The sequence below is a fragment of the Dendrobates tinctorius genome, unplaced genomic scaffold, assembly GCF_039654945.1.
Source record: "Dendrobates tinctorius isolate UK_male_01 unplaced genomic scaffold, ASM3965494v1 ptg000201l, whole genome shotgun sequence".
In the NCBI taxonomy this organism is placed as follows: Eukaryota; Metazoa; Chordata; class Amphibia; order Anura; family Dendrobatidae; genus Dendrobates; species Dendrobates tinctorius.
The window spans coordinates 1728977-1756212 of record NW_027361868.1 but is presented as its reverse complement, the minus strand read 5'-3'; the positions used below and the strand labels follow the sequence as shown (position 1 = coordinate 1756212).

General features: G+C 41.9%; 1 protein-coding gene across 1 annotated transcript in view; it reads left to right on the top strand.

The window, feature by feature from the left end:
- The window catches only part of SPATA17 (spermatogenesis associated 17), an 892647-nt gene extending 866878 nt beyond the window's left edge, over nt 1-25769 (top strand). The window contains exon 10 of the mRNA XM_073553344.1: nt 24517-25769. Coding sequence (XP_073409445.1) covers nt 24517-24597 — 81 coding nt within the window. The 3' untranslated portion in view covers nt 24598-25769. The remainder of the gene's footprint in view (nt 1-24516) is intronic.
- The last annotated feature ends 1467 nt before the right edge of the window (nt 25770-27236 follow it).

Here is a 27236-nt window from a genome sequence, read left to right as displayed (position 1 = left end):
CTTCTATATATCCCAGTATGCATACTAATGGTGAGGGATGTGTATCGACTGAGTATGTTCTATTAACGATCGCTATTACATCCCTCCAGAGAGTTTCCAAACTGGAGCATGTCCACATCATATGAAGCGTGTTAGCCGGGGATGTTTTACATCTAGCACATAGGGGGTCTGGTCAAAGCCCTGTATCGTGGAGAAATTGTGGTGTTCTGTATGACTGGTGTAACACCTGTAAGTGGGAAAATCTATGGGATTCGCTCAAAGATAACTGTGGAACTCTTTCCAGTATTTCAGTCCACAGAACCTCTTCAATAGGGCCTATCATGCCCTCCCATTTTTCTTTTGACTGTATGGGGTGCTTTTTTAATACAAGGTCCAACAGGTATCTGTAAAGTAATGAGATTAGTCCTCCAGAGTTATGTGAGCTGGCTGTTCTCTCTATTACATCATTTTTGGTCACTCCGTTATTTAGGAAGAGACCCTCAGCCTGATATGCATGTCCTAACTGAAGATACTTATAAAATTCTGAGTTGGGCCTTCCATATTCATTCTGTGATAGAAATCCTTGAGTGTATTTCCCTCTAAAACATGTGTAAATCTTTCTACTCATTTTAGGCTGTGTGCCCACGTTGCGTTTTTTAAAACGCTTAAAAAATGCATCCCCATGCAATCCTATGGGATTCCGAACTTGCTGTGTCAACGCTGTGGATTTTTTCACTGCGGAATCGCATAGCGGTAAAATCCGCAGCATGTCAATTATTTCTGCGGAATCACGGCGATTCCGCCACTATAGGATTGCATTCAATGCTCACTTTACGAATGTGGCTATGCCCACCATGCGTAAAGTGAGCGCTTTATGTGCGGATGGTACCCAGGGTCTGGAGGAGAGGAGACTCTCCAGGCCCTGGGTACAATATTCCTGTATAAAATAGAATTAAAATAAAAAATAGGGATATACTTACCCTCTGTCGGCCGCTGGAGTCCTCCCGGCTCTCAGCAGTGCTGGCGGCAACTTCCGTTCTCAGTGATGCATTGCGAGAATCACCCCAAATGATGTTGTGGTCTCCAAAAAAACAGCGTGGGTCCCCCTATTTTTGTTATCCAGCCAAGTAAAAAGCAGACAGCTGTGGCCTGGGATTCTCAAGCTGGCGAGGCCATGGATTGTCTCTCATCAACCTAAAATTAGCTAATTGTGGCACTTTTCCCGACTCTTCTCACTTGCCCTGTAGCGGTGGCAATTGGGGTTCATATTTGTGGGCTTGATGTCACCTTTGTATTGTCAGTTGACATCAAACCCACGGTTTAGTAATGGAGAGGCGTCTATAAGACACCTATCCATTACTAATCCTTCAGTTACATGGTAAATAAAGACACAGCCAGAATAAAGTCCTTTAATTGAAATAATGACACAGATTCCTTTAATAGATCTTAATTAAACCATACTTACTGCATCGCCTATTCCATTGATCTGTGATGACCAAGAAACCGACCACCACTGTACAAGGTATGATAATCTGCTAGATGTGTTTGATAATAATTTTTTGTGAATTGACATCTTCAATAATCAGCAGTGCGGGAGGTATCCACAAATTCTCCAGATTCTGATGCTCATCGGTTTTGACATCCCTTGGATCCGCAGCAGCTGAGCATCAACTTTAAAACGCATAATACCATAGATCAGGTTAGCACAATCTGATAATCCGCTCATTTGGCTGCATGTAGAGGTAGACACATGACCGCATATGGCGATTACAGTTTTTTCCCTTTTTTTTTTTTAACACCTCCCAGCTCCTAGTATCCCCCCACTCCTAAAATAACACACACTACAATTTTAAATTCTTTGGATAATTTTGGCCACAGCAGCCGATTTTATTAACGAACAATAACATTAACAATAAACGTCAAAATATTAATCATAATGCAAATAATATGAGGGGAGGGTTCTTGGAGCTAAAAGATCTGGCTATAAAACCTCTTTGGCCCAAAAACCAATGTAAAAACTCGACCACCATGTTACCCTCAGCCGTCCAGCCCAGCTCGAGGGCACCGTAACTCCCGTTCCGGGAGACTAACCACCAGAGCTAGCGAGGTAAAAACTCCATCCAGAGCCCATAACCAAAAAGCCAGATCCCCCATACCATTTTAAAAAACTGTCGGGAATATTACTTCCAACTCCTTCCCCGACCAATCACCGCCAACTCCAAGAACCCCACCCCCCGCCCCGTAGCCACTGTGATGATAGCAACAACAGCGCCTCATATGGATTCTCACCAAAATTCCTCTTACACTTTATATATTTATTTTATTTATTTATTTTTTTTGTATATATATACATGAATCCCCTAATCCCTCAATTCTGTACTACCACACAACAGGGAGGGTGGGTGGGTCTTCTCTCCTCTGCTACCGATGATGAAGTGTGGCTTTTCCTGCACTTTTTCCCACTATCCAGGCTGCCCCCACCCCGAACTCCTCCCCTGGCCCATCCCAGCCAATCATTTCGAACCGGCCATAACAAGTTTAAAACTTGCCCGCCCATTGCAGTCATGGGGGGCTTCCTTTAGGCTGTGCCCTCCCCAGCCCCCTTCTTGACCGCATATGGCGACTACAGTTTTTTCCCTTTTTTTTTTTAATACCTCCCAGCTCCTAGTATCCCCCACTCCTAAAATAACACACATTACAATTTTAAATTCTTTGGATAATTTTGGCCACAGCGGCCGATTTTATTAACGAACAATAACATTAACAATAAACGTCAAAATATTAATCATAATGCAAATAATATGATGGGAGGGTTCTTGGAGCTAAAAGATCTGGCTATAAAACCTTTTTGGCCCAAAAAACAATGTAAAAACTCGACCACCATGTTACCCTCACCCGTCCAGCCCAGCTCGGGGGCACCGTAACTCCCGTTCCGGGAGACTTACCACCAGAGCTCCCGAGGTAAAAACCCCGTCCAGAGCCCATAACCAAAAAGCCAGATCCCCCATACCATTTTAAAAAACTGTCGGGAATATTACTTCCAACTCCTTCCCCGACCAATCACCGCCAACTCCAAGAACTCCACCCCCCGCCCCGTGGCCACTGTGACGACAGCAACAACAGCGCCTCATATGGATTCTCACCAAAATTCCTCTTACACTTTATATATTTATTTTATTTATTTATTTTTTTTGTATATATATATATACAAAAATATCCCTCTCCAATGCGCATTGCTCCAAAAAAGGCCAAAGAAAAAGCCAACCTAAAAAGCGCCAATTCGAATCCAGAAGTACAAATACCCTCCAGGACTCTGCCTAAACTTTCCAACATACTAAACGAAATAGGCCTTCTCTTGTCACAAGCTTTTTTACCCCTGCGAAATCCCCTCAAAGCCTGTCTTATCAAAAATGTTTTTGTCACATCCGTCATTCCCTGTAATTTGAAACCGAAAGCCAAACCCGCTACAAACTTGGTTACCTTAGCAGCGGACCAACCACTGTCGACCGCCCTCCCAATTAAAAACAACCTCCTATCCTCCTCGCTACTATCCCTGCCCCATTCCGCCATCCAACTCTGCCATACTCGCCACAAAGATTCGTAGGCTGACCATGTCTGATGCGATAACGATTCCCGAATCAGTCTTCCCGCTGTTCCATAATCACCTTCCACAGATGAGAAGGGCATTCCACGCCCGTGGCATCCGCTCCTGGCGCCAGCTCTCGAAAACGCCCCCACTGAAAACGAGACAAAGAGTCTGCTATTGAATTCGTAACACCGGGCACATGCACTGCAAATCCCTGCATTCAACTCCAAACAACGAAGCACCAAAACCCTAACCAACCTGGTCACAGGGGGAGAAGAGGCAGACAAACTGTTAATCACCGCCACTACACTTGCGTTGTCGCAATGAAAACGCACTCTCCGATTCGCGAACATGGGACCCCACACCAAAACAGCTACCACAATAGTAAACAGTTCCAACAACGCCAAGTTTTTTGTAAGGCCCAACAACTTCCATGCCGGAGGCCACCGCCCCATGCTCCACTTTCCCTTGCAGTAGGCGCCGTAACCAAAGCCGCCCGCTGCATCCGTATAAATCTCAAAATCAAAATTGCTCAAAGTCTCCTCCTGCATCAACGACCGACCGTTGTAATTCCGCAAAAAATGCTGCCAAACCATCAAATCCGCCCTATGCTCCTTAGCCATACGAAAATAATGGTGCTGAGCCTTCACTCCTGCCGTCGCACCAGCCAGGCGACGAGAAAAAATGCGACCCATAGGTATGATCCTACAGGCAAAGTTCAATCTCCCTCAATAAAGATTGCAACTCCTTTAGGGTCACTTTCCGCAACTTCGCAATCCTATCAACCTCCTGTTTCAACAACGACAACTTGTCCTCTGGCAAACGACACTCCATCCTTTCCGAATCGACGATTATGCCCAAAAAACTTATAACGGTCTTAGGGCCTTCAGTCTTCTCTGATGCCAGTGGCACCCCAAAGTGCTCTGCCACCCAAACCATGGCTGCCAACGCGTTCCTACACAACGGTGAATCCTGGGGACCGATAAAAAGAAAATCATCCAGATAATGAATGATAGATTGTATGCCTGCAACATCCCTTACCACCCATTCCAAAAAAGTACTAAACATCTTGAACAATGAACACGAAATCGCGCAACCCATCGGCAAACACCTATCGAGGTAGAAACTCCCGTTCCAAAAACAACCCAACAGAGGGATACTTTCTGCATGAACCGGCAGTAACCGAAACGCGGACTCAATGTCTGTCTTTGCCAACAGAGCCCCTGAACCATACCGACTCACCCAAAACACCGCCGTATCAAAGGAGGTATACTCCACGGAACACAACTCTCTATCAATACCATCATTAACTGACAAACCTTTTGGGTATGACAAATGCTGAATCAAACGAAACTTGTTCGGCTCCTTCTTCGGCACTACCCCCAAAGGGGAAACAACTACACCCGCTACTGGAGCCGTGGGGAACGGACCAGCCATCCTACCCAATTCCACTTATTTTTTTAACTTCGCATCCACCACCTCCGCATGCATCATTGCCGAACGCAAATTTTTGAACGAAACAGGAACCACGTGGCCAGGAGGTGCAATCTTGAAGCCCTCAACAAAACCGTTCCAAAGAACACTTGCCTCTGCCCGAGCTGGGTACCTATTTAGAAAGGGGGCCATCTCTTGAATTCTCACCGGACTCTCCCCCTTGACCGGCACCCACGTTCGGCTTACCTTTTCCTCTTTTAAAACATTTTGAAGCCCCGTGCGAGCTGCCATTGCAGTGTGAGCACACATGCTTGAACTTGCAGCTGTTCCCGTACTTACACAGCCCATCATTAAATTGCCAGCATGCACCTGACTTTTCTCTTCCTCCCTGGGTTGCCTGACCACTGCTTCCGTGACCTGCTTGCTGACTACCGCCGCCCCCGCTCCCGTGAAAGGACTGCCCATACCTCACCGGAGCCATCACCTTCAGCCACAGACCGATATCCTTCTGATCCCACTTTATCTCTGGCCTTACCGCCTTCCTCTGTCTAAACTGCTCGTCATATCGCAGCCATGCCTGCCCCCCCATAAATACGATGCGCCTCCCCAATAGCATCTAAATAACAAAACAAACCAGAACAATTGTCCGGAGACTTTTCACCTATGACACTCGCCAAAATAGCGAATGCCTGCATCCAGTTCACAAAAGTCTGTGGAATCAGTCGCCACCTCCTCTTTTCCTCTTCCTTTTTACTATCATGCTTCTTCCCCTTATCCAGGTTAAATTTTTCCAACGGAAGAAGGGAAAATATCTCCACGTACTCATCCCGCCAGATCTTGTCTTTCACTTCTTTCTTTAAATGGGCACCCAAAGGCCCCTCAAAACACACATAAACCTCCCCCTTAGCCCTATCGTCCAGTTTTATCTTATCTCCCTTATCCGTCTCCGTCTGCACCGAGACAGATGCCCCCGCGTCGCATTCGACCGAGCGTAGCGCCTCACCTACTGGCTGGTTGCCGGAACCGCGACCCACTAACCATGCCCCTGCCGGGGATGGAGCTGCTTCCCCAATTACCCCCCCTCCAGTCTCCTCAATATTTGTGACATATTGTCTAAAATATCCCTCAGCCCGGGCACTTCAGCCCCGGTAGGCCCACTAAGCCCCCCCTGCTCCCTAGCATCTCCCATCCTACCCCCAACATCCTGCAATGCAGCCCCTGTGGGCGACAGACAAGACATAGAGCCATACTCACATAGCTGCGCGGGTGCTGTGTCCCCGCCAGCTGGATATCCAGAATCCTGACGTCCTCCGTGATCCCGATGCACGCTCCGCTGCTCAAGGCCCGTGCCCCTGGGGACGTCACCAGGGGGGACCCAAGCTCGTGAAACCCGGTGCTCTCTGGAACTCCCGCCTAAGCGAGACCTGCGACGGTCCCTGGACCCGGACCAGCCTGACCGGTCCGTAGCATCCTCCGGCCGACTGCCGGACATCAGCTCGTGGCTGCCTGCCGCTCTCTCTGTTCTCCATGATGTGCTGGGACCAGACAGGGCGTCCTCACACTGACCCCTCCCGCCCGCCGCTCTCTCTGCCCTCCATGCTGTACTAGGGCCAGGCAGGGCGTCCTCACGCTGCTCCCTCCCGCCCGCCGCTCCCTCTGCCCTCCATGCTGCGTTGGGGCCAGGCAGGGCATCTTCACACTGCCCCCTCCTGCCCATCGCGCCACTCCGTCTGGCGCCCCGACTGGCAGGCGATCCTCCTCACTGGGGGCACCTGCCGCATCACCCGCTGCCGCCGTCCTTCCTGGCGCCGCCCGCTGCCGTCCTCGCTGCTGTGAAACAGACCTGCCGCGGCCTGCTCCTTCTCCCAGGGGCCGGCTAGGCACTGCCGTGCCCTCGCGATGCTTCGGCTCCCGCCCGCGACGTCACATCCGGTCTGGCCTGCTGTTCCTGTGCGGCTCCCGCTTTTCGGCTAAAAGCGCTCACAGGCCATCTGGGCGGATTCCTGCCTGGACGGGCACCAAGAGGGGAAGCAGCCCCGGCGCTTGCGCCGCCCGCAGGGTCCCTGGAGTGGCTCCGCAGCCGTCGCCTGCTGCGCGCTGTCACCTCTGGTGACAGCCTTTCAGGGGGCCGAGTCCTTCTTCCCCGCCGGCTGGTTCCTGGTGGATCCGCCGCCCTGAGGAGGGAGGACAGCTTGGTTTGGAGCCAACCTCCCCTCCTGGACCGGGCCACATCTTGGAGTCTGGAAAACAGCTGCTCCACGGTCTCCATCTTCTTGTGAGCTGACAGGTGGGTCTTCTCTCCTCTGCTACCGATGATGAAGTGTGGCTTTTCCCGCACTTTTTCCAACTATCCAGGCTGCCCCCACCCCAAACTCCTCCCCTGGCCCATCCCAGCCAATCATTTCGAACCGGCCATAACAAGTTTAAAACTTGCCCGCCTATTGCAGTCATGGGGGGCTTCCTTTAGGCTGTGCCCTCCCCAGCCCCCTTCTGGAACGATGTTTCTTTAAATTTTCCACTGGTTCATTAAAGTTAGTGCATTAACCAGTGTTGCATTAGCAAAACAAACACAGCCTTTCTAGCCCAATGGGATAACAAAAACATAACTTAAGGCACCGTCCTTGTTGCTGCAGGGATCCACCCGCTCAAGAACAAACAACCAAAGTTCAGCTTTCTTTATGAAAACACAGCTCTGGAGCTTGTACCTCCAGTCACACTCAACACTGAAGAAGCCACAAGGCTGTGTATTTATCCTCTGGTTTCCACCCACTCTACATCTATTCACTCAACTTAGCCCTAAACAAGGCTGATTAACCCCTCTCAGTACTTAGTGTACTGGAATTTTTTTCCTAGGCTCATATCACTGAAGCTAACAACCACAGTGATACATATCTCCCCTCCAGTACTTTACCAGTGACTTTGTCACACTGTGTTTGTAGGTCTGTCTGTACCTGTGTTTCTAGCTCTACTTTTGCCTGTACCTGTTTTTCTAGTTCTACCTGTGCCTGTACCTGTCTTTGTACCTCTACCCGTGCCTGTACCTGTGTTTGTTGCTTTACCTGTCCCTCTGACTGTGGTGTGGCCATTTCCTTACCTGCATATTCTACCTTGCTTTTCTGGTAGTGTGTCTGTTAAAACTACTCTGCTATATGAGAAAAATCATCACCCACCCTAAAAGTGTCAAAAAGGAAGAAATCAATCACCCAATAAAACTCCAGATCCAAGCACCTGAATATTAATCAGACTTCTAGAGTCCTAACTACTGGATTGAGCAGTGTCTTGTCAGCTTGTCTATCTCCTAATGCTGCAAGTAATGCACCAAGACAGAATGACAATCACAGCACAGCCACCCATCAGCTGCAATTAATCTTTTATTTAACATAGACAAGGAGGGAAAAAAAAGTTACCATCATCCCCTTTTAAAGACGAAAGGACCCTGTTTTTGATGTTTGCATTTTGAGTAAAATTTTCCCTACCAGTTCTGACAAATTGAAACACCAGGCTAATTATGGCAGCTAATGAAGTGTGGGGACTGGTCACAGCTTGTCGCGAAACTGTTCCTTCAGCTCGGATTACACTTTCATCAATCACTTTTTTAAACTGATCTAGAATTGCTTCTGTCGAGTGCTTGGCATTTTTAATGCTGTTTCTGTAATTGCTTTTCTCCCCAAAGCTTAGACTGTTTTTTTTTTCTTTTAAATATTACATTTATAGGACAGGACCTGCAAAGTAGAGTTCATGAAAATTTTTTAAAAATAATTTAAAAAGTGTTATTGCTTCGATCACTGGATCAACTCCTAAAAGGACGCGAAGCATAAAAGTGATACATACATGAGTTTAGTCCATAAAAGGGAGCAGTGAAATATATTTTCGTGTATATATTTATGAATCATGATCACCGGAGACTAGAGGTCTATTTAAGTCTTACGAAACCAGGTTCATGTTCCGGTTGGTTTAAATCTCATACCCACCATGAATTTAATTGATGCAGCACAAGACTTGGCAGACCAAAAATCTCAGACCATCATTCCTAAAAGATTCTGTCTAATTTTTTACTTCACCAATTGGCCAATCACATTGGAGAAGACTCAAAATTTTTGAGCTGAGTTTGACAAGTTTTATCTGGAAATTGTCCCGTCTTACAACACAATATGGACACCTTTTGGCTTCTGTCTTGCTTCGCTGACATGTATTACGATGTCGTGATGTCATCCCGCCTCCTGGATCCAAGTAGAAATTTAGCAAATCATCCATCTTGGAGTCTTATGAAATATTTTGGTGGTTTTAAAAAGTTGGCTGAGTGGAGCTGTTGAACAATTTTTAGTTTAGTGAAACTCTTGGAATGTACAGTTTCTACTTTTTGTAGACCCAGCTGATGTCCAAGGAGTCTTACCGACATTGTTCCCTATGAAAGGAATTAAGACAGTAAAGTCGAAACGCGTTGGTTTTAACGCTGGAAGTTACTTTTTATTTAGGTTCCTGAGATAAATGCACATTGTAAGAGTCTGGATTTGGAGCTGATATCTTGTCCATCCAGTCAAAACCATAAACTCTACTGATGAGAAGTAAAAACTCAGAAATAGCTGTCTATTAGATGGGTATCTCTGGCATTTGGCTATTATTTTTAGGCATATTCCAAAGCTTTATTTTTTACATACATCAGCTAATGAGGTAGCTACTTATAGGTGGCGCTAGAGACACACTTATCCCACAAACTACATGTATCACCTACCTGCAGAATAGATGATAAATGTATGATTGGCGGGGATCAGGGATTTACCATCGATCATGAAAACAGAGGTCCTGCATCCCTGCTGTGAATGGCTTAGTAGTATGCATGGGGGACACTGCTTCATCCACTGTTGATGGGAACAGTGGTCACTCTTTTATGCCCATAGACCCATCAAAGTAAGTGGAGCAATGGTCATATATTCACACTACCGCTCCATTTACATTTTGAGACCTGGATCTGGTAGGGTCCCAGTAGTTGGACCTCAACTGAGTTTACCAAATATCTGGGTGATCAACAGGTTCTTTTTAATTTTTTTTTTATTTTGCAAATATTCAAATTCACCCATATCCATATTTTTTGTGATTAGTACGAATTCTTAGTAGGCCTCACACAAAGTCATGACATGCTTTGTGGGACCAGGTCAGTGCAGAAGATGCTAGGAGCTGAAGGAAGACACCGCACAGAAGGAGAGGCAACAATGGCCCAAATAAGACCCTCGGAGTGGGGCAGGTGGGATAGGTGTGGGCCAGGTGAGTATAATTTGTTATTTTGTTGACTTGTCTTTATTATTGTCATGCTTGGGGGCTTAATACACATTTAGTTTGCATTGAATAAATTCAATGTGAATTGTATTTTCCTGCCAAATTTGAGTTAATCTGAATTATAATTTTGGCAAATTCGCTTATCCTTAATCGTGAAAGTTGCGGCTCCCGACACTCATGACAAACCAGCAAAGGGAATGTGGTATTACAGGGCAGCCCATCAGGTGAATGTGATACCTGGATGTCACAAGTCCACTTCCGAGTCCACTCATGCAGAGATCTTCACCGCTATTATTGCCTGTAAATACAGAATCTGTTTGCCGAATAGCATTTGGATGATTTCACTTCCATGTTCTGCTCTTTTAAGTGACCTTTAATGCATCTTTCCAAAACAAAAACAAAAAAAAACACTTCTTAAAATACATAAAGGTAGTCATAAAATTAAGACGTCTTGTGTGCAGAAAATTCCAAGTCAAGTCATGTAGCATAATGTGGCGGAATAGATGAGCCGGCTCTGCTTGTTTAGTCAAACACTTTGCATATGACATATTACACAGAATGCACTTTCAGTAGTTTGCAGCGCTCGTGATATGGCGCTCGTTACCGCCAGCTAATTAGCAGGATATATACTCAGGATAAATTCCTAGGTCATTAATGTAAATGTAAATTGTGAGGTCATGCAGAATTACATGCTTTGCGTTCAGAAAATTCAGGTTAGCGACTCAATGATAGTAAATTACGCCATGCTTAATAAATCCATATAGTTTGCCTCTGTAGAATCCTTTCCTGCTCTTCTAATTTCATTGTTATTTTTTATTGTATCGCTGCAATTCACATTCATGATGAAGTTTAAGAGCAATTTCACCCAAATGTCATGAGCAGTCATAAAGTAATGAGGATACTGCTCCACAGCAATGAGTAGCGGAAAGATCTGAGGATTGGGCCTCATGCACACAGATGTACTTTACTCTTTACAACCCCCAAGTTCTGCTGACCCATAATATAAGGTTTCTATGGTTTTATGGACCTTTACTATACAACACTATGCCTCCAATTTCATAAGGATTCATATGGAGAACTCTTGTGTCATATTCTTGATGAAGCAAATGGAATAAAAATGGCGGGTGCACACCATCAACTGCCATGTGTAGGGAGATATAGCTCTGAAGATGCAGCTCAGGTTTAATGGAGCTAAACTGCAGTATCAGACACAACCTGTTGACAGGTGGGGAGTTGTTTCTGGAAAAAAATGGATATATGTTTCTCTAATCTTTGACAACCCCTTTGTCACGATTCTTCTGCTCACAGTGTCTGGGACTCAGTGATGGGCAGCTCTGTCATCCTATCCTGTGCTGGGGCATGCTTTGATTGACAGCTCGGTTGACCTATCTGACTGGGAGGTGCAGAGATTTCCACAGGTGCTCCGTGTTCTTGGGAGTTGCCCTGCTATTTAGATGAGCTGTCCGGCTTGAATCACTGCCAGTCAGAAGCTTGTTCTAAGCTTGTGGTCTCTGGTGTGTTTGCCTGTACCCTGTGCTGTAAGTTCTGATTTTTTGCTACTGACCGTGTTAAGACTACCTGTTTGTCATTGCATTTGCATCTGATATTCCGTTGCTGACCTTTGGACCGTGTTCTGACTACCCGTTTGTTATTGCCCCTTTGCTATTTGCTATTAGCTATTTCTCTAGTATTCTGACCCTGGCATGTGACCTGACTTATGACTTCGTATTTTTTCCTTGGTTTACAACGTGTTCTTTTGGTACTGACCCCTGAACGTCTGACTTTGCTGATTTACGGCCTCGCCATTGGTTGTGACTAGCATAACACCCTATAACAAAATTCCAAATTCAACATCTAGTGTATCAAGAAATGTATGGTATAACATCCGTATTTTGCCTCCTTTTCTTTCTCTCTGCTGATTATTGCTTTCTTTTGAGTGTGATGTAAGAGCAGTACTTTGTGCCTTCTGCTCCATCTCCTCTCTTATAGCATGTAGTGGTATACAAACACTGAGACAGAGCTATTGCAGCTGCATCTCTTTTCTTGTAGCATTCAAGCTGCATATTTGTTGGGGGGGAAGCAAGTACAAGTTTTGTAAAAGTAAAATAATGAGATTAAAATACAGATAATTTTATTTTTTTAATACAGAAGAAACAGCGTAAGCAAAAAAAAAAATGTCGGAACATTTTAAAAAACGTAACACGCAACATGTTCCTTTCTCACTGAGTAGTTTGCATAATCCAAGCACATATATGTACATTATTTTTTAACATTCTTAGGTTCGATCTTGAGCCATGGCGACTTGATGGATGAACAAATTGTAGGTAGATTGATCTTGTGCAAGCCTAGATAGGTCCACCAGGGTCTTCTCCTCCGTTATCTTGATAGCATCAAGTCATCGGTTGCTGGTCCTCCTCTTCACTTTGTTGCTTCGATTTTTCCGACCTTCTCTAGTGATTGCTCTCTTCTTATGATGTGGCCAAAGTAGGCAAATTGTAGCTTGGTGATCCACTGACATCCGGCTTGATTTGTTCTAAAATGTATTAGTTTGTTCTTCATGCCAACTTAGCGTCCATGGTATTGATAACGTCCTCCTCTTTATTTCATGAGCATTTTACATGTATCATCATTTCTTTTTGTTTCCTGTCTGTAACACAGAGAGCTCCGTCATATTTTGAATCTTCTGTCACTTTGTACATGAGAAATAGAAATGATAATCATCTGGACTGCAATTATTCTGAAGCCTTATGGGCAATACATAAGGATGTCTGGGAATTAAGAATTATAGGCGCCGAGTGCTTTCAATGGCTGAAATATTGTAAACTTGTTTCACCGGGGCCATCAATGGTGTCAATGTACTTTGTGTGAAAAGTGCAAAAGAAGCATTAGTGTCTGACACAGCTACTTGAAATAAGTGAAATTAATGGAGCTCTATTCATGTAAGACAAGGCCACAAAACCCCTTTCATGCTGCTTACAGACAGAAAAAAAAAGTCAATACGTTTTTATTACTCGCAGCTGACCTACATTTTGCTCTACAAGTGCCAAGCCCACTAATTGGTTTCTGTTGTAAGAAAAGTTTGCCCCCGACCAAAACCTAGGGGTAGATCAATCAATCTCTTTTAGGGTAGCTTAGTGGTCTCTTGGCGATTGGAATAAAATCTGTGTTAGGTCAGAAAATGATTGTAGTAGGCATAACTGTCACCCTGCGACATTAATATATCTAATGTGTTTTGTAACAAAGAGTTAAAGCCGAGGATGCTTCTCGCTCCGGCTGCACAGCTCAGCAATTTTCGCCAGGCTTGTCAAGTGAGTCAACGAGATTTCCAATTACAACGTTACAGCCCCAGAGTAGAGAGTCGATAAGGTACAAGCTCGAGGTCAGTGGTCACATTTTTTAAGAACGGTTGGACAAATCCAAGTAAAATGCCATCAAAGTAACTCTGAGCACCACTTTATGGCAAGCCGGTTGGGTAGAGGTAAATATATTGTTGACATGACATTAGGATACACCTTGGGCCTCAGCAATCCTCGTTACCATTGATGACAATTTAGTTAATTAAGGTTATTCAACGTAGAATGAAAAATGATATACAACTTTTCAATATCTTTGCTTGTTGCCATTTAGCAAAAACCTTAATTATCTACAGTACTTCTGGAGGGTGCAAATCTGTTTTGGTCATTAGATGGACCCATAGATGCTTGATCTGCTAGAATAAAGTTACCTGAGCTGTCTCCTGTAGCGAGCAATCAACTTGTTTTTCCATAACATGGTTAGGAGTCTGACACATTTTTATCCAGAGTTAATAATGAAGGTTCCTAATGGGTAATTTTAAAACTGGAAGAAAGTGACAAAATATGAGGGACGATCTCAAAGTAGTGCATAATAACACAGTTGAATAGAGCAAGATTTGAGATGCATAACATTATTTTTTCACATTGCTAGAGATGAGCTTCGGAAAACCCCGGTCCATGGTCCAGGGCAGTTCTCTTTGGCCGTGGACAGGAGCTGCGTAAATTTCCTGACATTCCAAGATCTCAAGCTCATTTTATGTTTTTGCCATGCTAATGCATTATCATTTGTGTACTGCACAGTGCACAGATGACGTCACACCATGCCGGCAAATCAAACTTCACTCCGACGAGCCCAGAAAGTCAGGAAATTTGCAGAGCTCCTGTTCACGGCCAAAGAGCACTGACTTGCACAGTGGTCCAGAGTTGCGCAAAGCGATCTGCTCATCGCTTATCACCACCATTGTTTAAGCATTTTTACTAGAGATGAACCAAGACCCTTGTAAAAATCTGAATCAACAGAGACAAGCCTCTTTTTTACACCTACGATGACTGCGTCATTGTCTGGAAAATGTTGCCCACATAGGCCATCTTTCATCAGCTCAAAGAGATGGACAGTCCAGCAAAATTTTAAAATATGCTCATTGGTCCAGCATGTCCTAACGGATTTTAATTCGAAGCTCTTCCTGTTCCTGTTTAAGCATCCGAGGGACCTACCTGGCACAAAATTTGTGATAACCTAATGTTGCCAACATCTTTTCCAGTGCATTAAGGCTTAAGTTAAGCTGATTCATACTGATGAGCTGTTTGAGACGGTCTTCAGTTAAAGAGTAACTCCTGGAATTTAGTTTGGCTTTCTCATCAATATCACCAATGTTGAAACGCTCCTCCCACCACCTCACTCTGCTCACATCCACTGTATCATCTTCTGAAACCATCTTAGAATGTCAATAACTTAAATGTTTTCGGCATGAACAAATTCAGTGACACACTTCTCTTTTGTTAATATATCTATGTCAAACACCATTTTGGAAGACTGCCCCTCTGATGCTCACTGTCGGCGACAAGAAAATTAACAAGAGATTAGCGGGATAATTCAGCCTTTACTAAAAAATTGCCAACATTTGGCTCATACATTTTATGCTAACAAAGTAAAATAGAAAGCATTGGTTTTGAAAAAATATTGAAGAATATTGGAAAATTGTGTAAATTTATATCTGAAAATGTTTTAATTTTCTTCAAATTGTAGTAGCCCTTTAAAATACCTGATTAATAATAAATATATAAAAGCAACTCTTCCAAATGAAGCTCTTTTTTTATAGAAAAATGTGAAGCATGTTATTTTAGACTTTGACAGATACTGGAGCATATTTAAGGAAACAAATGTGTGCACGTTTCGTAACATAAAGATTATTCAATTTGATTTCGATTATTACAGGATTTTTTTCAACAAAAGGCTCAATATCTTGGCCAAAAACAATGTTGATAATGACTCAGATCCACTGTAGATGATAACTTGGAAACATTGTAGATGATAATAAAGAAACATTGTAGAACATAATGAAGAAACCTGGGAAATTATGACTTATAATCACTGTATATGATAACTGAGAATCATTATTTATGAGTTGGAAATGTTGTGGTTGATGACTTGGAAACATTGTAGATGATGTCTTGGAATTGTAAATGATGACCCAGAGACATTGTAGATGATGACCCAGAGACATTTTAGATGACCCAGAGACATTGTAGATGATGACCCATTGACATGGTAGATGACCTAGAGATATTTTAGAAGAACTAGAGACATTGTAGATGACCTTGGAACTTTGTAAATCATGACCCAGAGACATTGTAGATAATGACCTATAGGCATTGTAGATAATGACTCAGAAACTCTGTAGATGATGATGTGTAAACCTTGTAGATATTGTCTTGGAAATCTTGTAGATGGTGATTCAGAAACATCGTAAATGATTCTAGAGTCAAAACCATTGTAGACAATGTCTCAAAAGCAGTGGTGTTGAGGATCCTGAAAAATTGTTAACGATGACCCAAAAACATTGAAAATGATTACTCAAAACCAGTATAAAAAATTAGCCAGAAACATTAAACCTGTTGAGCAAGAAACATTGAAGATGGTGACTCAAAACTATTCTAGTTGGTGAATCAGAACTGTGGTTGAAGATAACTAAGAAATGTTATAGATGGTGACCCAAAAACATTGTAGATGATTGCTCACGCCTATCGAAGATGGTGACTGGTGGAAGTGGACCCAGAAATAATGAATATCATGAACAAAGAACATTGTAAAATACTCAGAACTATTGTAGATGGTGATACAGTACTAGTGTACCATAGATGATAACCCAGAAATGTTGTAAATGGTGTCCCAAAAATATTGTCGATGCTCAGACCCATTGTAGATGGTCTTTATGGTGAGTTAGAAGTAATATAGATATTGAACCAGAATCACTGAAGATCATGACTCAAAAACATTATTGTAGATAATACCTTAAAACTAGAGATGAGCAGATCTGATGAGGTTTGAATTTGACAAGTCGCACAGATTTTACTGGGAAGTTCAATTGGCATCAAATTTACTCCCTATGAATTTAATGTCCATTATTGTACTTTAGGGTCTGGAGAGACCCCAGTGCATAATCAACATAGGATGTAGAGTAAAAAAAAATCAATACTCTCGTCACTGTTCACTTCTATTGCTCACTGTCCCCTGAAAACCCGTGTATCTTCTCACTAGGCCGGGACTTCCAGACATGATAAGGCCCTTGACGTCCCTGAGCATGCCTCCTTGCGATGACGCCAATTTATGCTTAAACAGTTGTATTCTGAGAAATGCGCCAGAAAATCTTCAAAACATATACCTTCAGCTGAAGATGCAAGTAAGATGTAAGCAGAACCTTGAAGAGAAGGCATCTCTTCGGAATCGTTAGAACATGGCCAACTTAGAATCCCATCTTTCAAAATGCGTAACTTTCATATCAAAGTAAATTTCTGCTTAAGTTAACTTTTTTTTCTACTTTTTGTTGAAAATTACTTTTTTTTTTTATTACCAAGACCATACTTTCCTCAGCACATAAGCTTTCAGGAAATGCCACCAACTTTGATGCTAAATCTTTAAATGTGTATTTGGCCTTCTCATCAACATATGCTCTGACACATAATTACCAGCTGTTTTGTGCTATAAATTGTAGACAAAATCATCCTCCAGGGTGGCCGTAATGTGAGGACTCCAGTTAGAGTATACCGTAAGGCCCTCAGTTGCCATGGAAACGGGGGCAAGTCGTACAATGAAAACCTAGCATAAGTAAAAATATTAAGATTCTTTCCAACGCTGAGAGGATGAGGTCAACACTGCTGTTCCACCACTTGCATTTATCATTACTGATCCAAGGGCATCGGGGAAAGAGAGAGTTCACATATAGTTTTCTAACTTTATATATCCCTTAAGACATTAGCTGGAAGAAAAAAAATGAAAAGTTCCTCATTAGACTTGCAGCCTTTGTATATCTTGCTCGTAGCACTACTCATATTGCAGATATTTTTTATATTCTTTTTTTGTTGTTGTTGTTTTTTTAGATATTAGGTTAGTAGAACCTGTTTTGTTGCTTTACTATATGGTGTTAAATAAGAAACATTTAATTTGGGGTATAAATTAACATTTTGTTAGCGTTCACAATTCTCCAATTTCCCGTTTAGGTGATTGCTTCTTTCTGTACATGTGAGGCTTGGGAATCTTCACAAATTTTGAAAAGTTTAAATGCTCCTTAGAAGACATCAGTTCTTATTCTTCAGGGGGTCCTGAAATTACGTTTTATATACAGGAAATGTCAGTTTCCTCTTTTCTAGTTTCTTGGGGGTTTTTTTCTGATCAAAAAGTCACTAAGGAAATTTGTCTTATTTAGTTTCACAAGTAAAATTCTAGTTGCAATTTCAAATAAAAGTAAAATTGAAACTATTGAAAAATTTTTTTTTTTCTCTTTTTGAACATCCAATATTCCATGAGAAGTTTAGACCTTTATATATGTAAAATTAACATTTATTAAATTTTATGATTTTATAACATTTGTAAAAAAATTAGTGGTACAGTGCAAGTTTTATTTTTGTCCTTTTTTGTTTATTTTTGTCATATCGTTTCTGTATACCCAGAAAGATCTCGTATTTAAAATACTAATAAATATGTTTTTCATTCTGCGCAGTGACGATTCCATAAATTCACATTTGCGTATAATTCTATTGTATGAGTATATAGCTATTCCAACATTTCCACAGCATTTTTGTGAAAATTACATAAATATATTTTCTTGTAAATTTTACATAAAAGACGAATTTCCACGAAACACCAATTTTGAACACAGCCTTAGGCGCGATTCATACATGCTGTGGGTTTTTTTTTTCAGCCGAACGCAGGAGTGTTAGGGGCTGGTTTCGTGCAAAGTATTTCGTAACGTTTTCGTCTCACCATTTTTGGGCTGAAAAGCTGGAGGTTTATGTAGGAGTAGGGGTAGATTTTAGATTTGTATTTTTTGACTGTTTGTTCTAAACGCATCAAACCGTGCTCAATACTTAGACTGGGGTAAAATGCGCCAGCCTTCGAAAATTTCGTAAAATGCCACTAAACGAAACAATTAAAAACAGTACACAAACGTTTCAAACACAGTATAAAAAACTCTAAATCTAGACTAATACATAAAATAAAAGCATAAATTAAGGATTTAGGTTCATAGAATCATAGAATCGTAGAGTTGGAAGGGACCTCCTGGGCCATCTGGTCCAACCCCCTGCTCAAAGCAGGATTCGCTAAATCATCCCAGTCAGATGTCTGTCCAGCCTCTGTTTGAAGACTTCCATTGAAGGAGAACTCACCACTTCTCGTGGCAGCCTGTTCCACTCATTGATCACTCTAACTGTCAAAAAGTTTTTTCTAATATCTAATCTGTGTCTCCTCCCATTCAGTTTCATCCCATTGCTTCTAGTCTTTCCTTGTGCAAATGAGAATAAAGTTGATCCTTCTACAATGTGACAGCCCTTTAGATATTTGTAGACAGCTATTAAGTCTCCTCTCAGTCTTCTCTTTTGCAAACTAAACATTCCCAAATCCTGCAACCTTTCCTCATAAGACAGGGTTTGCAGACCGGTCACCATTCTGGTCGCTCTTTTCTGAACTTGCTCCAGTTTGTTGATGTCTTTTTTAAAATGTGGTGCCCAAAACTGGACACAATATTCCAGATGAGGTCTGACCAAAGAGGAGTAGAGGGAAATAATGACTTCACGTGATCTAGACTGTATGCTTCTGTTAATACATCCTAGAATTGCATTTGCCTTTTTTGCTGCTGCATCACACTGTTGACTCATATTCAGTCTGTGATCTATTAGTATACCCAAGTCTTTTTCACATGTGCTGTCACTTAGCCCTATTCCTCCCATTCTATATATGCTTTTTCCATTTTTATTGCCCAGATGTAGTACTTTGCATTTCTCCCTGTTAAAAACCATTCTGTTAGTTGCTGCCCACTTCTCCAGTTTATTTAAATCTTTTTGAATCCTCTCTCTCTCTTCTCTAGTATTAGCTATCCCTCCTAGCTTTGTGTCATCAGCAAATTTAATCAGTTTACCCTCAATTCCTTCATCTAAATCGTTGATAAAGATGTTGAACAATACAGGGCCCAGGACAGAGCCCTGTGGTACCCCACTTGAGACATTCTTCCAACTGGATGTGCAGCCATTTACGACCACTCTTTGGGTCCGATCACTAAGCCAGTTATGAATCCACCTAACAGTTGCCTTGTCCATTCCATACTTAATCATTTTTTCAATAAGGATTGTATGAGAGACTTTGTCAAATGCTTTGCTGAAGTCAAGATATACTATATCTACAGCATTTCCTTGATCCACCCAATCAGTGATACCGTCATAGAAGGAAATTAAGTTAGTCTGACATGACTTATTAGTTACAAACCCATGCTGACTCTGTTTAATCACTTCATTCTTATCCAGGTATTGACATACATGTTGTTTAATAATTTGTTCAAAGATCTTTCCTGGTATAGAAGTCAGACTCACTGGCCTATAGTTACCTGGGTCCACCTTCTTCCCCTTTTTGAAGATAGGAACAACATTTGCTCTTCTCCAGTCTTCTGGCACTTCTCCTGTTCTCCAAGAATTTCCAAAGATTATAGAGAGGGGTTCAAAAATTTCTTCTGCTATCTCCTTCAGCCTATCTTCTTTAGGCCACGGTCACACGTTCAGTATTTGGTCAGTATTTTATATCCGTATTTATAAACCAAAACCAGGAGTGGGTGATAAATACAGAAGTGGTGACGTGCTTATATTATACTATTCCTCTGATTGTTCCACTCCTGGTTTTGGCTTACAAATTGTTACGGTTGCTGTAGCGGGGAGGCACGTAGAGGCAACCCGGAAGTGGACCCTCTGGGTAACGGCTCCAGAGCCCCCGAGGGCGAGCGCCCAGGTGAGGACCACCCCTATACAGGGAGTGTTATGGGCAGACCCCCAGGAGATAGAACCGCGACAGCCGGAACCAAAGGGATGACTGGGGCTAGGCTGGAGTGGAGGCACAGGCGTATCCGTACAGAGAGCACAGGGGAGCACAGAGAGCGTGGAAACCGGGCAGAGCGCAGGACCGGAGCGTAGCGGGTGGCAATGGCTGGAGGCTGCAAAAGAAGTAGCATGGATAACACAAGCGATGTAAGCAGCAGGAGAGGGAAGGAGTAGGTGCAACTGAGGGCACCGTATAGCAGGAGAGCAGAGGGAGAACTGACGGAGGCAGCGCAGGCGGAGGCAAGGGAAGAGGGAGCCGAAGATACAGCACAAAGCAAAGGCAGAGGCAAGAATAGGAGAGCAAGGCTAGGAACACAGCGCAAACAGAGGCAGGGTAGAAGGGCCTGGCACACGGAGAGTGCTGCAATGAGACAGCGTCACCGCATTAGAAGAGCAGGCGTCTTACCTGTCCAGACGCCGGCCATAAGTAGCGCTGGGCGCCGCCATGTTGGAGGCGGGGTCAGCGCGTCATATTACCCAGGGGGCTGCGCGCCAGGAGGGAGGCAGAGCGCAGGCGCCTGACACCGGGGAAGCCGGAGGCCGGGCGCGAGGAAGCGACGGAGAACAGGAGCGCGCCGGGAAGTGCGCGCCGCAGGGTAAGTGGAGCCCGGGGGCGTAACACAAATACTGATGTAAAATGCTGATCAAATACTGAACATGTAAACGTGGCCTTATCGCAGTATTCATAGTGTATGCTATAGACCACAGTGAATGATAGTGAGATTACTTAGGCTTTATTCACATATCAGTTTTTTGATTGGTGTTTTTAAGCAAAGATCAGGAGTGGTACCTATGAGAAAAAAAACAGTAGTTAAAAGAAATGGACCTGTTCTGTGTTTTGGAGCCACTCCTGGTTTTGACTTTAAAAATACTGATGAAACGCTGACCAAAAAAAATTGACATGTGAATGAGGCCTTAGTCAAAGTTTTTTCAAGACATTCATAGGTATAATGAAAAAATGAGTGCTAATATTTTTTAGTGCCAAAGAGATCTTTACACTAGCTAGTCCTCACTTTCTATCTTGTTTTAACTTTTTGTCTAAAAAGGAAAAAAAAAATCCATCCACTGTATATAAGATTATCTATTCCGCACCTGTGAATGTAGAAAAAATATAAAATAAAAACACCAGCATTACCATTCATTTTTGACACTTTGCCTCCACTAAAATGGCCAAAAATGAGCTACCGAATATTCAGACTAAAATTTGTCTTTCAAAGTTTAATTTTTCTTATTTTTTTTAAAAACTGTAAAACAAACAAAAAAAACTTTATAAATTTGGTATAATAGTAATCACCATGATCTGCAGAATAAAGTTGCCCTCCCTTGCGATGAACACCATGAAAATAAAAGCTATGCTACAATGGTGTCATTTTTTTTTTTTTTTTTTGTTTTACCATTTCACTCCAAAATAGCTTTTTTGCCTAGTTTTCCGCACAGTATATAGTAAATTAACTTGTGACATTAAAGACTAAAACTTACTTGCAAAAATCAACAGAAAAAAAAAAAAAGTTATGGCTCTTGGAAAAATAAAAAATGAAAAATGGCTTTTTAGTAGTAGGAGGTTAAAACTTAATGACAGTCGACAACGTACAGGCTGCTATGTCTATAAATTTTCATATTATATTATTTTATTTTTTTGCAATGGTTTACTAAACTGCATCAAACACAGCATAAAAACCTGCATGTGTGAACCTAGCCTAAAGTAGGCGGGGGATCACCTGCACCATTGCGCTTGCTGTACCGTACCATCGGGAGCGACTGCTTGGCAACACAAAGTAAAGTAAGATTACGTCTTATTATTTTGATTCTCTTTTTTTTTTTTTTTTTTCCTCTGCTTGATAATTCGACAGTCGGCCTATAAAAACATAATACTGCACCGACATGTCATATTCATGGATCGCATTGAGTATTATTAAAGCGTTTCATTTTACAAGGTGAGATAGGAGTCATATTACATAATCTGCTGCAATTTATGAGAATAAGAAATATCACTTTATGTTTCTGGGCATTAATTAGTTGAAATTACTGGAAACAATCAGGGAATTGATGTCAATTGCTCCTGTTGCCAGAGAAACTGGACAGTTTAAGACCTTCCTTATGGTAATCATAATAATTATCATTCATTACCAGTAGGTTTGGTTAGGATTTAACTCCAACGTGGCCTTAATATAATATTAAAATGAGGGTATTGATTCATTACATTAGGAGAATAGGAGGTGTCCAATATATTGGGGTTTTTTTTAATGTTGGATGCATTTTCCATGAAAGTTTATTGTTCTCCAGTTTAGCCATATAAAAGAGTGATATTCAAAGAATACTGAGCATTAAAGGGGTTGTCCAGCTTTGAAATTATTTCTAAAGAACAAAAAAAAATCTGTAAAGTAATAAAATAAATAATACTAAGCCTACCTCTCCCTCACCGCTCCGGTTTCATCCCTGCTCGGCTACTGCCTGGTCTTCGCACTTCCTGTTCCGTGTGACCACTGCAGACTTTCACTGGCCAACATGTTGGCTAGCATTGGGGTGACAGTTGTTGGGGAATCAGTATGGTATTACTTATTTTTTTCATAATTCTGGGTAAGTTTCTTTAATATTCAGGTATAGAAAACCTCTTGACAGAGAACCTGTCACTTGCCATAAATATGTAATCTCTAAAATCTGATCTAAACGCCGCTGTTCTCCTGATTCCGGCAATGTTTTTCTTTTGTTCCTGCGAGTCTCCGTTCCTGAGATATGGCCCTCTTTTTCCTTGTATATAATTCTAGTTTTGTTAAACAAGTGGGTGTGGTGCTCAAAAAGATGCTCACAATAGAGTTGAGGACTACACCCCCTTGGCTAACAAGACTAGATTTATATACTTGAAAGAAAGGACAATATCTCAGGAATGGAGAATTGCAGAGAAAAAAAAGAAAAACAACTCAACAGCAACTAACAGAATGTTTTTTAACAGGGAAAAATGCAAAGTACTACATCTGGGCACTAAAAATGAAAAAAAAGCATATACAGAATGGGAGGAATAGGGCTAAGCAACAGCACATGTGAAAAGACTTGGGTATACTAATAGATCACAGTCTGAATATGAGTCAACAGTGTGATGCAGCAACAAAAAGGCAAATGCAATTCTAGGATGCATTAATAGAAGCCTACAGTCTAGATCACGTGAAGTCATTATCCCCTCTACTATTCTTTGGTCAGACCTCATCTGGAATACTGTGTCCAGTTTTGGGCACCACATTTTAAAATGGACATCAACAAACTGGAGCAAGTTCAGAGAAGTGCGACCAGAATGGTGACCGGTCTGCAAACCATGTCCTATGAGGAAAGGTTACAGGATTTGGGAATGTTTAGCTTGCAAAAAAGAAGACTGAGAGGAGACTTAATAGCTGTCTACAAATATCTAAAGGGCTGTCACATCGTAGAAGGATCAACTTTATTCTCATTTGCACAAGGAAAGACTAGAAGCAATGGGATGAAACTGAATGGGAGGAGACACAGATTAGATATTAGAAAAAACTTTTTGATAGTTAGAGTGATCAATGAGTGGAACAGGCTGCCACGAGAGGTGGTGAGTTCTCCTTCAATAGAAGTCTTCAAACAGAGGCTGGACAGATATCTGTCTGGGATGATTTAGTGAATAATGCTTTGAGCAGGGGGTTGGACCAGATGACCCAGGAGGTCCCTTCCAACTCTACGACTGTATGATTCTAACTCTGGATTCAGGAGAACAGAAGCATGTATATCGGATAAAAAAAATAAAATATGTTTGGCAAGTGACAGGTTTTCTTTAATGTGAAACAAGTGAAGAAATCATTAAAAAATAAATGCAGGAAATTATAAAAACAATTCTAAAATGTTTTTCTTTCCCCACAGGACTTTCAAACTATCTTTACACCGATTCCACTTTTTGACGAATATGGGCGCACTTACACCAAAGATGGACAAGCGGTATAACTCTTCATACTGGAAGAATGCAAAAGTTACTAAAATTATCATCAATATTTTCTTTACCTTAACTGTATTATCAAGTAATACACAAAATACAAAAAAAATTACATACAAAAACTAATTTACATTCATATTTGTACTGACTGTTGTTTTTTCTTAATTTCATTGTCTAATGTAACAGTAGGGCAGAGGCAACCTTAGGGGCTACCATTGGCCTCTATGCCCATGGTAGCCAGAATTAGCACCTAAAATCTCACACTTGGTGCCCAAACCGGTTTAAAGACTCAGAATGTGGCTTCATTACTTACTTTCTGGATTGGGAAGTGTTATATCGGAAACTCTATGGAAACTATATAAAGTATTGACTAACGCAGCTAAGGTTGACTCTGCACCACAAATTTATATTTCTATCTAGTGTAATTTATTAGAATCCGCGCTCTTAATTTTTCTTTTTGTTCGTTGTGACCAATTTTAGAATTAGTTTTTTTTTTTTTTAACATTTCCATATGACCTACTGATTAACAATTTGTAAACAACAGTAAAAAAATTCTGTATAATGTTTGAGGTCTTGTCGAATACATCATACCTGGACCATACCCTATTTAGAGAAAAAAAACTTGGCCACAAAAACATTAAACGCCAAAAACAAACAGAAAAAAAAAGTTGTGAAAAAGGTTAATGATACAAGAAAATCAACTTTGGGAATCTCGCCTGCAGGAAAAGTTGCCAGGACAATGTTTTCTAGCAAGACGTGCCTGAGTGTGTCCAGCACGCGAGCAGGACAGACTTGTCTCACCTGGGACTGAGCAATCAAAGTTCCTATTAATTGACATCAAGCAGTGATCTTGAAAACTTGTTAAGGAATTCATAAAAATGTATTGGAAATGTTATATGTTTCCGTTATACAAAGTGTAACGTTATGAAAACAGAAATTTCCCTTTAAAGGGAACCTGTCAGCAGGTTTGACAGATATGAGATATGGCCACCACCGTTCAGGCCTCATATGCATATAATGCTGTATATCTGCCCCCAACCTGATCTTCAAGATGAGAAAAATACCTTTTATTATACGCACCTGTGGGGCGTTCCGATCCGAGGGGTGTCGCTGATCTTAGTCCGACACCTCCCTTCTTCTTCTTCCTGTGGATGACACGACCCTACGTCATCCACACAGTCTCCCCGGCATCACACTCCTGCGCAGGCATACTTCTCTGCCCTGACTAGGACAGAGTAAAGTACTGCAGCGCACATGCGCCAGGGTTCTTTGACCTTTCCCTGCGCCTGCGCACTGCAGTACTTTACTCTTTCCTAGTGATGGCAGAGAAATACGCCTGAGCAGGAGCGCAATGCTAGGAAGACTGTGTGGATGAGGTAGGGACACTTCATCCACATGATTCAAGAAGGATGGCTTCCCAAGAAGAAGGGTGGCTCCGGACCAAGACCAGCGACACTGCTCAGACCAGACCTTCCCCACAGGTGAGTATAATGAAATCTCTTTTTCTTGTGTTGCAGGTCAGGTTAGGGGCAGATATAGAGCATTATAGAATGCTGTATATGAGGGCTGAACAGTGGTGGCCGTTTCGCAAACTTGGTGACAGGTTCGCTTTAAAGGATCATACTCAACAGAGTATTATGGCTCATATGGAACCAGTAGATGTCGATGAGGACCTAATCTACCTATCGGTATTTTCTGTTATATACCTTTCGAATCTGAGGGATAAAATTCTTCTACTGCATTTTAAGGATTTCTTCTCTTTCGAGTGTATACTAACCTTGTATTATGGCGCCATAAGAAGCTACCCACTATGCTTCATAGCCTCCCACACATGGCTCTGCTGTGTGTGCATCAGGACTAATGCTGAAACTTCTCTATCCTCTGAGAACAATCTGAAGAATTCCTCTGTAAGCGTATTACAATCTTTAGAGAAGACTTGGATCTGGCCGTAAAGCAACTGACTGCTGCAGCAGCTCTTCCTCAGTCGTAGACCGCCATGTGAAATCTCCACTCATTCAGTATTCAGTTTTAGGTTTAGTATTTTTAATTTTGATTCTTGTGATCTGACAAGTGATTTATATGTCACATACGATGTGTGTGAGCAGTATTTCCTACATGTTGAGTATGTGGTAGTTTCGACTTTGTGAGATTTTCTCATGGATCTTGTATCCACATAACTTGTCACTTCTTACCAATAAAATTGTTGTGATCGTCCACTGTGTTTGTATAAATCTATATATCAAAAATATTGACCTGTTATTGTTTCATTATTTTTTTAATAATGTGAAAACTCAAACTTAATACTTTTTAGAGACTGTACATTATAAAACTAGTGCCAAAAGGAAATGAACGAAGTTATGTAGGATTACAGAAACCCATGTTGTAAAAATAGCGCCACACTTGTCCCTAGGTTGTGTCTGGTATTGAAGATCAGCTCCAATGAAGTGGGTCCAAACTGCAATGACACAAACATGGCGCTGCCTCCAGAAGAAATTAGCTATATATTTTTTTGATCCTCTGCTACTCCTTTAAAACTTAATTCTGCCCCCCTAAAACTTCCCAGCCTCTTAGTTAGTTCCTCTAAGGAGAATTACATTTGTGCAAGAGCAGTGAAGGGAGTGAATTGCAAATGTGGTTGGTCATGTTTATT